Source organism: Nuphar pumila, chromosome 10 (assembly GCF_984573655.1).
Source record: "Nuphar pumila chromosome 10, dmNupPumi1.hap1.1, whole genome shotgun sequence".
Lineage (NCBI taxonomy): Eukaryota > Viridiplantae > Streptophyta > Magnoliopsida > Nymphaeales > Nymphaeaceae > Nuphar > Nuphar pumila.
The window spans coordinates 37,800,912-37,816,606 of record NC_143258.1 but is presented as its reverse complement, the minus strand read 5'-3'; the positions used below and the strand labels follow the sequence as shown (position 1 = coordinate 37,816,606).

General features: G+C 35.6%; 1 protein-coding gene across 2 annotated transcripts in view; it reads right to left on the bottom strand.

Annotated features, from left to right (window-relative positions):
• AGY1 (Albino or Glassy Yellow 1) overlaps positions 1–15,695 on the bottom strand; it is a 181,298-nt gene that overhangs the window by 78,716 nt on the left and 86,887 nt on the right. For both annotated transcript variants that reach the window (XM_090018941.1, XM_090018942.1), the window contains exons 3-8: positions 13,566–13,772; positions 9,938–10,041; positions 9,580–9,759; positions 8,735–8,953; positions 6,098–6,211; positions 5,904–6,017 (exon numbers count right to left, since the gene is read on the bottom strand). In XM_090018941.1, coding sequence (XP_089875067.1) covers positions 5,904–6,017; positions 6,098–6,211; positions 8,735–8,953; positions 9,580–9,759; positions 9,938–10,041; positions 13,566–13,772 — 938 coding nt within the window. The remainder of the gene's footprint in view (positions 1–5,903; positions 6,018–6,097; positions 6,212–8,734; positions 8,954–9,579; positions 9,760–9,937; positions 10,042–13,565; positions 13,773–15,695) is intronic.

Sequence of the window (15,695 nt, the reverse complement as noted above, 5' to 3'; positions counted from 1 at the left end):
ATGCGTTGTTAGCCGATGATGGTTCAGCCCCACATATATCCTCATTGAAAACACGTCGCGAAATAAGAATTTTATTTGTAGCATGATCAAAACATATGTATCCCATATATTCTTAATCATAGCCAATGAACTGACACATAGTTGCCCTGGGAGATAATTGATTTCGCATTGAGCCATCAATGTGAACAAAACATCGACATCCATATGCACGTAACCAAGAATAATTAGGATATGATCCGTATAGCAAAGAATAGGAAGACTCTCCGCCAAGGTTGGATAGAGGCATCCTATTTATCAAATAAATTGTCGTATGACTACAGTCTAGCTTTTAGATTAGCATCATACATCATAGTCAAGGTTGTTTCCACAATATGACGATGTTTACGTTCAACAACACTATTTTGTTGGGAAGTCCTTGGACAACTCAACTGACGCTGAATGTCATTATTAAGTAAAAATTGTGTGAACTGAGTAAACATGAATTCACCACCACCATCACTCCATGAGGCTAAGATTTTGGGAGAGAATTGGGTTTCAACATATAATTTGAATGTAAGGAAAACATGAAAGACTTGATTCTTGAATTTCAGAAAATATATCCAAGTGAAACGAGTAAAATCATCTACAAAAATCATATAGTATTTGGATTTTGATAAGGACATAACGGAAAAAGGCCCCTAAACATCAGAGTGAATAAGCTCAAAAGGAAAAGAAACACCTTTAATAGAACTGGAAAAAGGGAGTTCATGACTCTTACACATACAAAAAAAAGAATTTCTTCTTTTGACATCAATCAAACCTTTATTATCTAGAATATCAAGAAAACTCGAATTGCAATGACCTAATCTATGATGCTAACATCTATTTGTTAATGAACTCTTAAACTTGGCAATGATGCAAACAACGAATGACTGGGTAATGATGAAAGAGACTTCGGAGCTTCATTCAGGACATATAGATTTTTGTATCTTCTCTCCTCAGCGGGCGTCTAATTCATTTGAATTCCCTTTACAAAAACAAAGGATGGAGAAAAGGAGATATACGAATTAGTATCATGACAAAGTTGAGAAACAGAAATAACATTTTTCTGAATATTGGGTACGAGCAAACTATTAGATAAAGAAAGAAACCCTTTACTTGTGGGAATAAAAGTGGTACCGATATGAGTAATATGGTGGGGTTTTCCATTCCCCGTGATCACACACCCATTATCGTGAAAAGGTTCGGCAAGAGAGAGTTTACCTGAATCTCCCGTAGTGTGATGTGCTGCCCCCTAAATCCATGAGCCAGCCTTGTGAAGAGGTGCCCGAAGAGTATCCTGACATAGAGTGATTTGAAGATGAGGGTGAAGAGTGCAAGTTGACAGCCCACGGATTCCCATTAGGATTATGATTTTGTTGAAAATTTAGTTGTCCAAAACCACTAGTAAGAGCCTCCAAATCGTGGGAACCAGCAACAGAAGGAGGATATGGACTAGTAGGAGACTGAACAAAATTTGTCGGAGCACGCGGACCAGCTCCAACTAAAGGCATTGCAGCAGCTGCAAGGGCCCGAAAACGATCAAAAATTGGCACTGTAGGTGGCCGATAAGTAGGCACATAACGTCAATAGCAGTTGGAACAGATATGACCCTTCATTTCACACATCTAGCATATCACATTCGCTTGATTAGTTAAAGAAGAAGAGAGTGTAGGAAAAATTCATGTACCATGGCCACCAAAATTAAGCCCACGACCACGTCCTCTTCCTCGAGAAGAGTTAAAATTATGTGTTGCAACCATGACTTCATGATTCACCCCATCCTTCTGGGACCCAGATGATATGTTGAACATTGCTTCATGTTCCAATAGCAAGGTGCCTCAGTCTATCAAAAGGTAGGTGAGGCCAAAGGCGTAGCTAGGAGGGGGGCAGGATTGGGTTGTAGCCCAGTCCTGCCTCCCGAAACAGTTAAAAAAAATTTTGAAAGCCCAGCCCTGATTCCATATGAAATAGATTTTTATCCATTTTTGTAGCCCAGACCAGCCCTGACTGCAGCAAATAGTTTGATTTGTCCATATGAAATAGATTTTTATTAATAATTGTAGTCATTTTTTATTTTATCTCAATTTTTTTTTCGGGGGGGCGCTGCCCCCGAACCCCCAACTATCACAGTTTTTTTTTTTTTTTTGCTACACCCCGGTTCCCCCCCCCCCCCTCAGATGAATCCTAGCTACGCCACTGGGCGAGGCACCGTGCTGGTATAAACTGTAATTAATATGTTATACTTTTGTCCAAGGCCTCTAATAGTCTTTGTGCATATATCTTCATCCAACAGCTGGAATCCTATGGCAGCAAGCTGATCCACCAAAACTTTGATTTTGTTGAGATATTCAACAATAATAGAATCCCCCCTTCTTAATTCTACAAACTCTGCCTTCAAATGATATATCCGGGGAGTAGAAATATCTTCATACCATCTATGTAAAGTGTTTCATAACTCTTTTGCTGGAACTCCTAATGGAATGTGTAGAAAGACTTCATGGGAGAGTGTAGCAGTGATAAATGCTACGACTGACTGATCATTCCTTTGCCATGAAATAAATTATGGGTTTTTTATCATGATTTTTGAGATTTTCTTTGCACTTTCATCCTGTACTGAAATTGTTTGGGAAACAAGCTCCAAGGGTGCAAGAACCGACCCATCAAAGTGACCCATCAGATCATGGCTGCTAAGGAAAGGAAGAATCAAGTTTTTCAGTGACTAGATGGCTAAGAAAGGAAGCATTGATGGCAGCCATTTGACGAAAAGAAAAATAAAAATAGATGAACGGGAAGCAATGGATTTGATCTGAACAATTCTCATAATGAAAATCACGACCAACTAATCATGTTGAAACTGCCTGACAATTCTAAACTTCAAGATATTTTGATCTGAACAACATCGGCATTTTTTTTTTGCGCAGATGAACAGAAACTACAGATCAGATATTGGCACTCGTTGGTATTGATTCACAAATGAAAACAAACGAATATATATATTTTAAGAAAAGGATGGGTCACGTCAGATCTGATCTGACGTGATGAACAGAATAAGAGGATCACATCAAATCTGATCTGACGTGAGGAATGAAAGAAAGGGCAGAATTGAAAAGAAAAACAAATAAAACGATAGACTTGAGGAAATATTATATATATATATATATATATATATATATATATATTTATTTTTTTAGTTTTTTTGAGAAAAGATCTGGTCTGACGTGATGTATTGTCACATCCAGATCTATTGGATTAGAGGGAACAGATCTGATCAGACGAAATCAGATCTAAAAAAATAATAATTTTGAAAGAGAGATCAGATCTGACGTGATCTGATCTGGAGGGGGGAGGGGTTAATCAAATAGACAGAAGAAGAAGCCGATCTGATTGATTTCAGATCTGATGCAGGAATCTAATGAACGAAACAAGAGGTCGATCTGATTGATTTCAGATCTGACACAGGAAACTTCAGATCTATTAAAATTTATTGTTTTAAATAGATCTAGAGAAAGGAGAATATTTTGAGAATGAAGAGAGAAGAAGTCTGAATCGATGAGAGTTACCTCTTTTTGGGCTTTGATACCAAGTGAAATACCTTGGAGACTTGGTCCTGCACAATACAGACATGAGAAAGACAGAGAGAAGAAAATAGAAAAGAGGAAAAGCTGCAGGCAAAAATAGATGTATCTCAATCACTTAGGGTGACGTCTTTTCATAAATATAAGGGCTTACATGAGATTACAATATTGACCCTTTGTGTATGGAACAAATACAAAAAATATAAAGTACATTTGGATATGGATCTAGATCCGACTATTCTAACAGTCGTATGCAAATTATAGAGACATAAATGTTTTATATGTGATTTTATGGTTGTATTTTGTGCAATTCATCAGTGTTTCATGTGAAATGATTTTTTAGAATTTTTGTTAATTTTTTTTTCTTGATTTTTTTGGATTTTTTGGAATTTTTTATTAAAAATTATGATACGTTTACAATACGATACAATACGGTGTTACTTTGGGCCCGACCTATATGGGTAATGATACGATACTTACAACCTTGGTTGCAGGTGCTATCTACTTGACACAACCCTAGAAATGTGTTTATTATTGTTTTTGTTTTTTCTTTTAGAAGACACACTTCGGATTAAGTTGCTTTGACTTAAAAACCTTATTTTTCATATCATGAAATTTTGGGCTGATCTTTAAATGTATCCAAAGAGAAAAATATACTAATCCAAAACATGTTTTTACTAAATCTTATCATGAAGCACGAGGCATTTACAAAATCCTACTTATTGGGCTAGGAAGACAGGCTCTAGATGCCTCAATAGAGGGGAGAAAAAAAAAGGAATCAGGGGATGCAAAATTTAAGAGAAATGAACTCTTTAGCCAATTTGCATTTCCCCACAAATTTTGTTTGTTCTCCAACTAAATGCTTCCTGAGACAAAAGAGCCACCGTCTCCATAATATCACAGCTGTAATTAGTTTACCATTATTCTGCAGGATTGAAATGTCACTGATGAACTATATAAACCAAAAAGAAAATTTGAACTTGTCAGCAAGGAACCCACCCTCCATCAAATGGTAATGTAACCAAGGTGCCATATTAATTCATCATTCCCCGTATGCAAGATACAGGTGCTTATTTGCAATGAATGAGTAGCCGATAGAGGTACATGGCACACCCTCAAGATTTGAATAGGAACCAAAGTCCATCTCTGATCTCGAAAACCAAATCCAATGGACCTTAAAACAGGCCTCTAGACTAGCTCATGAACAATCAGATAAGATGATCTCATGAAGAATCTTCAACTGACTTTAGGCTCCAAAAGTCTCATCATATTGTTCCCTGTTAGCCTAATAAACTATTTAGCTCGCAGAACACTTGGGATCACCCATCTCCAGTTTTCACTACAAGGATGTAAGACCAATTGAACTGCCACTATAGTGGAGTGCTGGTATGCTAAATCCCTGTTTAATTCTGCTAAACCATTGCTGTGGTAGTGGTTTCATGCCTGTATTGAATGTTTTATACCTGATATCCTATCCTGTGATATAAAGTACTTGTGCCTCTTCTGTTTGTATGTCTCTCTGAGGGTGACATCATCATAACTTCATAATGCAGACCATTAGTTCTTGGGTGCTTCATCTCATTTGGCTCCCCAAACACTTTTCACAATAATGATTTTGGTAATTTGTAATATTTCTTGCTTCATTCTTTTCTATACAGTGTTTCTTAATTCTGTTTGCCGCAATCCCAAATTCCCTAACATGAAGTTGATCATATAAACTGCCTGTGAAAAACAGAACATAAAAGGATATATCTACACTTTCCAACTAGCTTAAGGCTTCTAGAAGTCCTATTAGAATATAATGACTGGCTCAAAAAGACTGAGTGCAAAAATCTCATCTCCACTACATCCCTAGACAAGTGTTCAGTGTGTTGTTGAAATGATTTTTCTCACTTCCAATGTCCACCCTATGTTGCAAAAAGTCCAACATAATCATCGTTACAAATCAAAGTCACCCAGAGGAAATACCAGGTGAACTCAAGCAAGATTACAACATGCAAGTAACATGTTATCAAGGAAATTTCCTACCGATTTGGTTTCAGACTTAAAAGTTAGGAAAAAAACTCCTATGCTTTAAACAAATGATGTCTCATTTAAATTCCAGAAAATAGAACAGGCAATTAGCTGATTTAGTTTCAGCCTTAACAGTTCAGAAAAATAACTCTATGGTTTAAAGATACAATGTCACATACAAAATCCAGAAAATAAAAGAAGCAAATCATATTATGAGATTGACAATTATATATGCACCACCAGTATGAACGATAAGTGAGAGTATTAGACAAAAGTAGGACTTCTATCACTGACCTTCCTAATCATAGGTTTGTTTGTTGGTACAACTGTGACTTTCAGCTTGTATATGCTCTCAAATTCTGTGCTCTCAGTGGCTGCTGTGCCAGTCATCCCGCAGAGTTTGGGGAACTGTTTTCGTAATGGATGAAGTTTGGGCATAGAAAATGTACTGCAACTAACTAAATCAATGTAATATGAGAAGAAAAAACCTGAAGAAAAAAGTTTTGGTAGCTAATAGATGCCAGCGTAATGGTCTCATTTTGAATTGGCAAGCCTTCTTTTGCTTCGACTGCCTGGTGAAGTCCATCACTCCATCGTCTTCCCTGTGCAAGAACAAGAGAACGACCAGTAAAACTTCATGATAATGACACCAAGACAAATGTTTCAAGAAGTGATTCAGGTAGAGAAAACTCTGATTCAAGAGAATGGGTACAAATGAAAATTCTCTAGAAATGAATAGAACATACTATGATATTTCAAAATATTTTATTAGGACAGCATAACAACTTTATCAAATATAAAAATAACACCAAACAGTATGGTGCAACATGACCAATTCAGATATTTAGTAATATTAAAGATGCCAACTAGGTGCAGCAGTAAACAGATGGAAGGAACAAAACATAATGTTATCTTTACATGAGTGCATACAAAAGAAGTCCACCACAGCCAGTGGTAAAGCCAGGAATTTTCACTCGGGAAACAGAGAATAGACAAAGGACCTAAGCAATCCGACCCACCCACCCATGTACATGCACACAAACACACAATAAAGCTAATCTATTTCACTGTCAATGCACAATAGCTCAGTATATGTATATTTGTGTGCATACATGTGTGTGGCACATGTTGTAAACTTATGCGTGTGTACACAAAAATCAGCTAGAAATACTAATATAATTAGGAAAAGAAAAGCACTAACATTAGAATTTCAAAAAAAAAATACTTTGAAGGATTTAGTAAAATGGAAATCTGAGAATTTGTGATATGCAAAAGAGAACTCATGTTCCAAAAAAATATGCTTCTGAAAGATATCAGAAACTGAACCAGAAAAGGCAACATAACCAAAAAGTTTGGAAGAATCATAGTCTTCATTAATATGCAACATAGGAAACAGGCTAGAGCTCCGAAAACCTAATGAATGCCTTAGTTTATAAAGAAGTTCGATATTAGCAATTTTCCTGTAGAAGATCAAATAAGCATACAGAAGACAAGGACTTAAAAACACATGCACACGCAGAAATTTTGAACATGTTTATGCATGCAAGTCAATATATTGTAGTGTCAATGTGTGACATCTGTATGGTGCCTTCATGTGTGTGTTTTTAAAGAGTTTAATTTAGTGATGTTTATGCATATGATTTTAGAGAGCGATAAGTCACATATACAAAGTTGTCCCTGAAAAGAGTCTTAAGGATGCTTCAAAACACATACAAGCTTAACCGCTGATTTGGACTTGTATGATATCTAACAAGTCCAAAATATTAGTATGGAATTGGTGGGATAGCAGATTTTATGCTTTGAAGTCATCAAGTTCCATATAATATTGATAGTGATCACTTTTTCTCTTGTCGTTCAATAGGACTCTCCATGCTCCATTGCAAACCAACTTTGATAAACTCAGACCCTTAAGAAGAAGCATAAAACATCTTTATCATTGCATTAGCACTGATGAATAATTTGCAAACAGCAAGACTACAACACACAAAAATCTATTACACTGCCACAAATCTTTAAAGAACATTTTCCAGCTTGCCATTCATCATAAATGGTTTTGGAAAAGCATAAATTGACAAATATTATAGAATAAACGGTTTGTGCCTCAATCAGAAAATACCTACAGTTTTTGTGCAAAATACAGCTATTAAAGTAAAGGGGCACTTATTAAAAATATCATATATATATATATATATATATATATATATATATATATATATATATATATATATAAAATTAACTTTGAAGGGTTGAAACTTGTCTAGGAACAACAAATTATGTTTATTCGGAAAATAAATGGAAATAATGGTTTTTCATGAATTTCATTTGAAGTGTTAATCCAGCTATTGGTATAACATTGATTGGTTGGTTAGATTTCTGGATGCAAGTGAGCCCATTTGAGCATTTAGTAAATACATGTGAAGCTTGTTCTTAGAAATTGCTTAACAAAGACCTTTATTAGAGACAATCTTTCAGGACTTTTTTCAGATAAATTATTAGACAAGAAGAGAAGCTTCCATGTAAAATAATAAATTAGCAATTTTACAGGTAAGAAGTGATATACATTGCATTATGCTGTTCAATATTCATAAAAGGGAGCTAAATTAAAGTTGTATCTTTCAGCATTGATGTTCTAAGAATCACTATAGGAGACATCAACTATATATTCAACTCTCTAGATATCAAATCCAAATTCAAAAGCACATGATGTGAGATATGAGCATCAGCCATCCAAAAGTACAGTCATCAATGTAGATTACATGTCAACATGAAAGATTTCCTAACATGGACATCTGAAAATTGACAACAATTCTTAAAGATTCTTTAGTGTTGCATTCTCTTTAACATAAAGAATCTCTATACATTTTTATCAGTTTTTTGTTGGTATAATAAGTACATGGGATAGAAAATAGCATGCCACACACTACATACAACACCTGAAAGGCACTTAGTATTTTTGTCACATGGTTATTGCACTTTTCTTAATAGTAACAGACCACAAGAATAATCCATGCCAGCATGTTACAGCATGTCTTAGTAAAGTTTCCAACTATTGTCCATAAAGCTAAACAACAAACAGCTATTATTTCTTTCATTTCTTATCCACATGACAGCCTGCACAAACTTGCCTGCATGACACGACCAGTAAACTCATCTACGATAAGAACTTCCTTGCCACGAACAATGTAGTTAACATCCCTAAGAAAGAGCTCCTTTGCTTTTACTGCATTAAGAACATACAAGGCCCACTGTTCTCGAGGATCATAGAGGTCCTTTACATCTAAAATCTCTTCAGCATCCTCATAGCCTTGTTCTGTTAGTAAAATAGTTTTTTGCTTTTCTTCAACCTGAAAATAATGAGAGTGAACATTATGAATATATTACTGCAATATTTCAGTTAGTCAAAATAACGATTGGATCAAGTCGAGTCAGAGATAGTCAAGAGTCTAGAGGTGAGCAACAGGCCAGGCAATCCAGAGACTCCAGACCAGCTGAGGCCAGGTGTTTGAGCCCAGAGAACTGAACAGGACCAGGCTTAGGCCCAGCCTGGTCCTTCGGTAGCCAAGATGGATTGGTCCACAGCCCATTAAATGGCATGTCGGCCCATCCAATTTATAGGCTGGGTTGGCCATCCTGTTTCCCACCCTTCAATCCATACTGAAAAACATAAGGGTTCGGGGTGGACTGGGATTTGAGCCCATACCTGGCCCAGTCCTTTAGCAGGCCATCGTGACTAGACCACAGCCTGTGAAACAGCCCAGCAGCCCATCCAGTTACTGGCCAGGATGGACTGAGGCAGTGAATTGACTGAAGACCACATCTTGCACATGCATGAGTATGTACTTTGGTCTTTGCACATAGCTTGACTCTTGTAATGCAATTCAATCTTGCTCAAAATCAGGTGACTTTTTTGCAGCTTCATAGAACCACAAGTACATATTTAGTTTGATATTTAACATAGGTAAATTCTTACAGTGTAGTGCAGATCTCGTTCAAAAGCAGCTGCAATTTTTGCTGCTTTGTAGTACCGATCACTTGGCTTTTCTGCAGAGCCTGATATGATAAGAGGTGTTCTTGCTTCATCGATGAGAATAGAATCAACCTCATCGATAATACAATAATGGAAACCCCTTATTACAAGCTCATCAACACTCTGAGAACAACAAATAATAATTGTATCAGTCTAATTTTCTGGAAAGCACAAAGTACTGCAAGATAGACACTATGGAACTTGTGAAACTTATTAATGTCATATAAAATTAAAACAAAAGAAATATATAGCATAAGAAGCATAAATCTAATAAAAATAATCAAGATAAGAGAAAACTTGCCGTGGCCAGATTGTCTCTCAAATAATCAAAACCAAGCTCACTATTTGTGACATATGTTATGTCACATGCATAATTTTCTCTCCTTTGTTCACTTGTCATATTCTCTGCAAACATAATATAACTCAAGCAAGTTAGGAATCCATTTGCAGCAAGTATAAATTTGATATAGACCTGGTCATAAATAATCTAAAGGAGGTTTGCAGTTATGCTATTTCTGGGTGTTGATAAATGTGGATATGTGTGCATTGTTGTACATAAGGATCTCAAAACTGATAAATCATCCACAATGACAGACCGTTTTATGATATTTTTGTATTCCTTTTTATTTTCACATTTTGGGAAGATCATACAAGGTTGGCATTTCAAGTGAGAAGAGTTGCAAGATCCTAGCGAATACTCACATCCATACACAATCCCACAAGTAAATGTTAGGATAAGAACAGATGGTAATTATGAAACAAAAAGATAAATTTTATGTTATCAAACATTTTATTGTATCATTTGCAATAGGAAAGTCAGCATCTCCAATTTCAAGTGATTGCCAAGTCTTTCTAGTTATGGAAAACTCAGAAAGAGGCACTGTCCCTTTAATAGAATTCAGAAATCTCTCAATTGCATTATGTTTTGACAATGAATAATGTTCAATACAATATAATTTAAACATGCACAGCATCAAATAAGACCAAGAATTCCACAAATATGAAGCAATGTATATGCAAGAGTTCTATCGACTATCTTCTGCAACAAGATCCAACATTTTCTTGAAGCAGAAAGAGTACTCTTAAATGATCATTGTACTGGTTCTGTTTCCTTCCGATTAGAATATTTCATTTCATTAAGGCCCCTTTTGATTGAAATGATAACTTCCTCGAGGAGAAACTTATCTCATAGATATTGTTTTCTTCAGACCATTTTTTCAGAAAATTTTATCAGACCTCATAAGGTTTGACAAGTTTCTTTTATGGAGAGGAAGGTTAAAAACCACACCTTTCTCCAGGAAAACTTTCTCATGCATTTCTTTGGGCAAAGATACAAGAGTGGGCTTCACTGCTTTTATGACAAATTTCCCCTTTTTGACTATTTCCTTTGGGCAATCAAATGGGCCCTAATAGACTTATTTCACCTTAAAGAAAAGCAGAATCAAAGCAAATGTTGATAAGGTCACTGCTGATTGAACAGGCTCTATACCTCGTTATTTATTTGTTTCTTCAAGAAAGTCTGGTTAGGGTTGCTCCAAATGGGGATTGAAACCCAAGAAACCTCAGCTAATATAGTGCCATGCTAGTTATTGAGCTATCTTATTTCACCTCTATAAACCTCATGCTATGACATGTCTTCCACAACACAATTACAGACTATAATTTGGCTCGAGAATTTATGCTTTTAAAGTACTCTTTTTTCCCATTAATGATGAGGAACCCAACAGAATCGAGCTTTTAACTAGCCCATCCTATAGTGGCAAACCCCCGGAGGGTGGACCGACCTTAGAGTGCTGCTCCATACCTGTTGAAGGTTTGACCCGAAGGAGAATTGAATTTGTGACATCCGAGTCCCTTGAACATCCTGATGTTAGCCCTAACCAACTGGGTGCCCTGCCGGTGCAAAATAATTGGTAGTTGTTTGAGTAATAGTGTGGCATAAGCCAAACTAAAAGCTATGTCGGGTGGCAGAGGGAACACCTCTATCACCATGATGTTAATGGAAAGTGTTATAGAAGAAAATAACTTGGGTATGAAATTATGAATAGTCCCATATCAACCATGACAAAGAGGGAGGAACACCTCATGTGCCAATTTAAGAGACCCCTCATATGTTGCTTTTGGTATTGGGAATGTACAAGGAGTGTTGTTCGCATGGGTTGTATTAAAATATATGTATGTGTGTATATATATATTTCAGTCTTGTAATAGTTACATGCCCTATAGAAGCATTTCTGTCTTTTCACATGTAATAAATACTGTTTATTAAAAACAAAATTTTTTATTTTTTTATTTTTCAGTTTATGTAATTAGGGAGACCATTGGAGGCGCTATGGTCTTTTAGACCATAGAGTCGTTGGGACTCCCAACGCTCACAAATGTGACCGTTAGGAGCTCCCAACGACTCTATCTGGGAGCTCCCAAGGGTCTCCCTCTCTTCTTTGAAAAGTGTATAAATAGGGGTCTTCTCTCCCAATTCTTTCTATGCTTTTTCCTAAGCATATATTCAATAAACAATATATTTTTTACTTGCTTGTGTTGCCCTTCATTGGCTCTTTGTATTGTCCCATAGTGGACTTGTGCTTATGCACCTTTGTGCTTGTATTGTGCTTTCGTGCCTTTGTATTGTCCACTCTTGGACTTGTATGTGCTTTTGCATTTCGTTCTTGTAATTCCACATACTTCATTACAGGTTGCCACAGAGGCACTTCTCTCCAGACACTTTACATGTTCTTTTTATGGGTTGAAGGGTTTGAAAAGAGGGCAAAGGTACAATACTTCCATTCTACATGGTTTGTTAATTCCCTATATTTCTAAGACATGATAACACTGATAATATCACGGTATATTTAAAAGTGATGAGATTTTGAAAATCTGATGACATTATTGGGATAATAAGTTTTGTGAATATATCATGGTAGTACCGTGGAACTTTCAAAATTTCTGCGATATTTGTGACTATGATATAAGTAAAGGCAATGTTTTAAATAGGACAGATAGGGCCTCGTAAGTTGGCCTCATGTAGATGGGACAAGACATGATGATGATGTAGGAAGCATTTGTTGCCAACTTACATCCTCAATAATCACTGTTCAGTCACAGAATACACTTCTTCAACTCCTACATGACAGCTGTCATTCCTCTTCACTCAAAACCTTCACCAAGCAAAAGACCGCTACTATTCTCATCCCTCCCAAGAAACTACTAAAACTTCAAAGTTCTAAAAAAAAAGAGCAAGCATACATCCATGCCACAATAAATCCCACTTAGGGGATTTACAATTCCACTTTGTGGCAAAAGTGATTTTTTTTTAAGATTATGACTTCATGGTATGGACCCACTTTTAGTTGCCAAAACAGATGACAAAATCACACCTATCTTTATGGGCCTTTTCTAAAGAAATAATTTAAAAAACAGATGCTTCTTTTACTGTCTAAATATCCATCAGTATGTACTGTCAAATGGTTAGAATCACAGATGCTCATGACCAAGGTATCTTGTGTTCAATTGCTAAAAGCTTTGTGCTTTAATATTAAACAAGGTAGAACTTCAAGGCATAACTCTTGCTGCCTGACATGTAGCGGTGAGCCTAAAAAAGAATGACAGCAATTAGTATAGCCCAAAACAGGAAAATGAAAACTGAATGACAGAAGCTAGTAAAACACCACTTGGAGAAGATATGTAGATGGAAGGAAGCAAAAGCAAATAAAGCAAATGAATGATTCACAAAAAGGACAAGTTCAGTCATAGACGATGACAATAAACATATATCCTAGTTATAGCCAACAATTACACACGGTATTTTTAGGTACTGCAAACTGTAGATCACAGAAAATCATTTAACCAGGAATAGAAAAGTTGGTTCCATGAAGCAATTTGAGGAAGATAAGAAACCAAGAAAATCATGTTTAAGTTGTGATAAGACATACGTTGGATTAAGCCAACCTGTAGTCCAAGGAATCGAGGAACTTGACCAACCCATTCACAGTCCCGTCGAGCAAGATAGTCATTTACAGTAACAACATGCACTCCTTTTCCACTCAGAGCATTCAAATAAGCAGGTAAAATAGCTACAAGAGTCTTTCCTTCTCCTGTCCTCATTTCTGCTATTTCTCCCTTGTGAAGAACCATGCCACCTGCATTTATCAACACAAGCCATAAAAATATAAAATATTGCAGCAACAAGAGCCAATGAAGTGAAGGAAAATAAAAGAAAGAGTGAGAATTTCCTTAAACCTATTTTAACATTTCTAGGCACGATGGTTGGGTATTTGTGTAATATCTCGCAAATTTGTGCCCATTTTTAAATTTAATAAATATAGTTTTTATTAAACAAATATTTTTTCACTGTTTGGAGTGGTATAATATGTAATATATATTTAGTGGCTGATGCAATTTGGATCCCGATATGGATTTTGGACTCGTTGCTGAGATCCATGATCCATATGGGTTAGGATAAATAGGTTTTAAAAAAATAATAAATTATAATAATGATGAAATAATAAATTATAGCTATATTATTAAGATAATATATATACTATATAGATATAGATATATGTTAGATTTTTTGGATAGGAGGGGGCACACCTTCCTTACTGAAATAGAAGTCTTTCTATTTCACTAAGTAGGGACGTCCCCTCCATTAGAGGACTCTTTTCCTGTTATAAAAATAAGTGTGAGCCTCTCTCTCTCAAGGACGATATTGATGTTAAATTGTAATTCATAAGACAATGTATTTTCTATATATATTTTCTATATATAAAAGAAGATACATATATATATTTCATATATATGTACATGTATCCATCTATATATATATATATATATGTACATGTATCCATCTATATATATATATATATATATATATATATATATATATATATATATATATATTTCTTTTTTATATAAGCTGTAGGGGTATTTTAGTCATTTTTACATTTTACGCATATTCATGTTTTTTAATATGATTGTAATTCCTCCTTTTTTATTTTTTCGTATTTTTGTAATTTTTTTCATTTCTTATTTTTGTTCTTTTATGTAATATTTCTGTACACAGTCAGTGGCTGACTGTGTTTAGATAGACGTTGGGCTGATTCCCAACGTCTCTAATAAGAGCTGTTGGGAATAGCCCAACGACTCTTTAAGTGTGCTTATAAATAAGGGCTATGTGAGCCCATTGAATGTAAGATTTACAGTAAGGAGTTGTCTCCTTAGGCTTATAAACATTGTGCATTTATTGCACTTCTTTTGTGGTGTAAAGCTTATAAACACTGTGCATTTATTGCACTTCTTTTGTGGTATAACGCTTATAAACATTGTGCATTTATTTTGTGTATTGAGTATTTGAAGTATCAAGTTATTTGAAAACTTGATTATTTGCAAGAATTCTTCACATAGTATTAAAGCAAGGTTGGAGAAAGAAAGATTGTGTGGATTCTCACTTTTTGGGGTGCCTCGAAAAGTATGCCTTCGATTTTTTGATGATTGGAGTTGATACTCTTGTTCATCCAATATTTTAGAAGACTCTTCTATCAAGAAATGTCTAAAAATTCTTTGTGGTACGTATTCTTTTTCATCATCTCTCCTCTCTAATGGGTGAAAAAGACTCATTTTTCTCTCGGCTTCAAACTCAATGGGTCCAACTATCATATTTGGGCCGGAAACATGGAAGCTCGTATTAAAGGGAAAGGGCTTTGGGGCTATGTCCAAGGCTCGATTATCGAACCGGAGTCAAAGATAACCTTGATGGAGAAAGAAGAAATAAAAATCTTTGAAGGCGAAGAAAGAGCCAAGGCTCTTAAAGACTACACCAAAAAGCATGAAGAATGGGAAATGAGGAATTTTAAAATCCTCTCATGGATTTTCTCATCCGTAGAAACAAGAATTAAGGCTAATATTATCAAGTTTAAGAAGGCTTCTCAAGCGTGGGAGTACCTTGAGAAAATGTACACCTCTAGGGACTTGTCCCATAAATATTACCTCCAAAAGAGGGCGCTAACTCTTCATCAAGGAGAGATGACTATAAGGGAGTATTTTGCCGAACTCTCTTCTATTTGGGA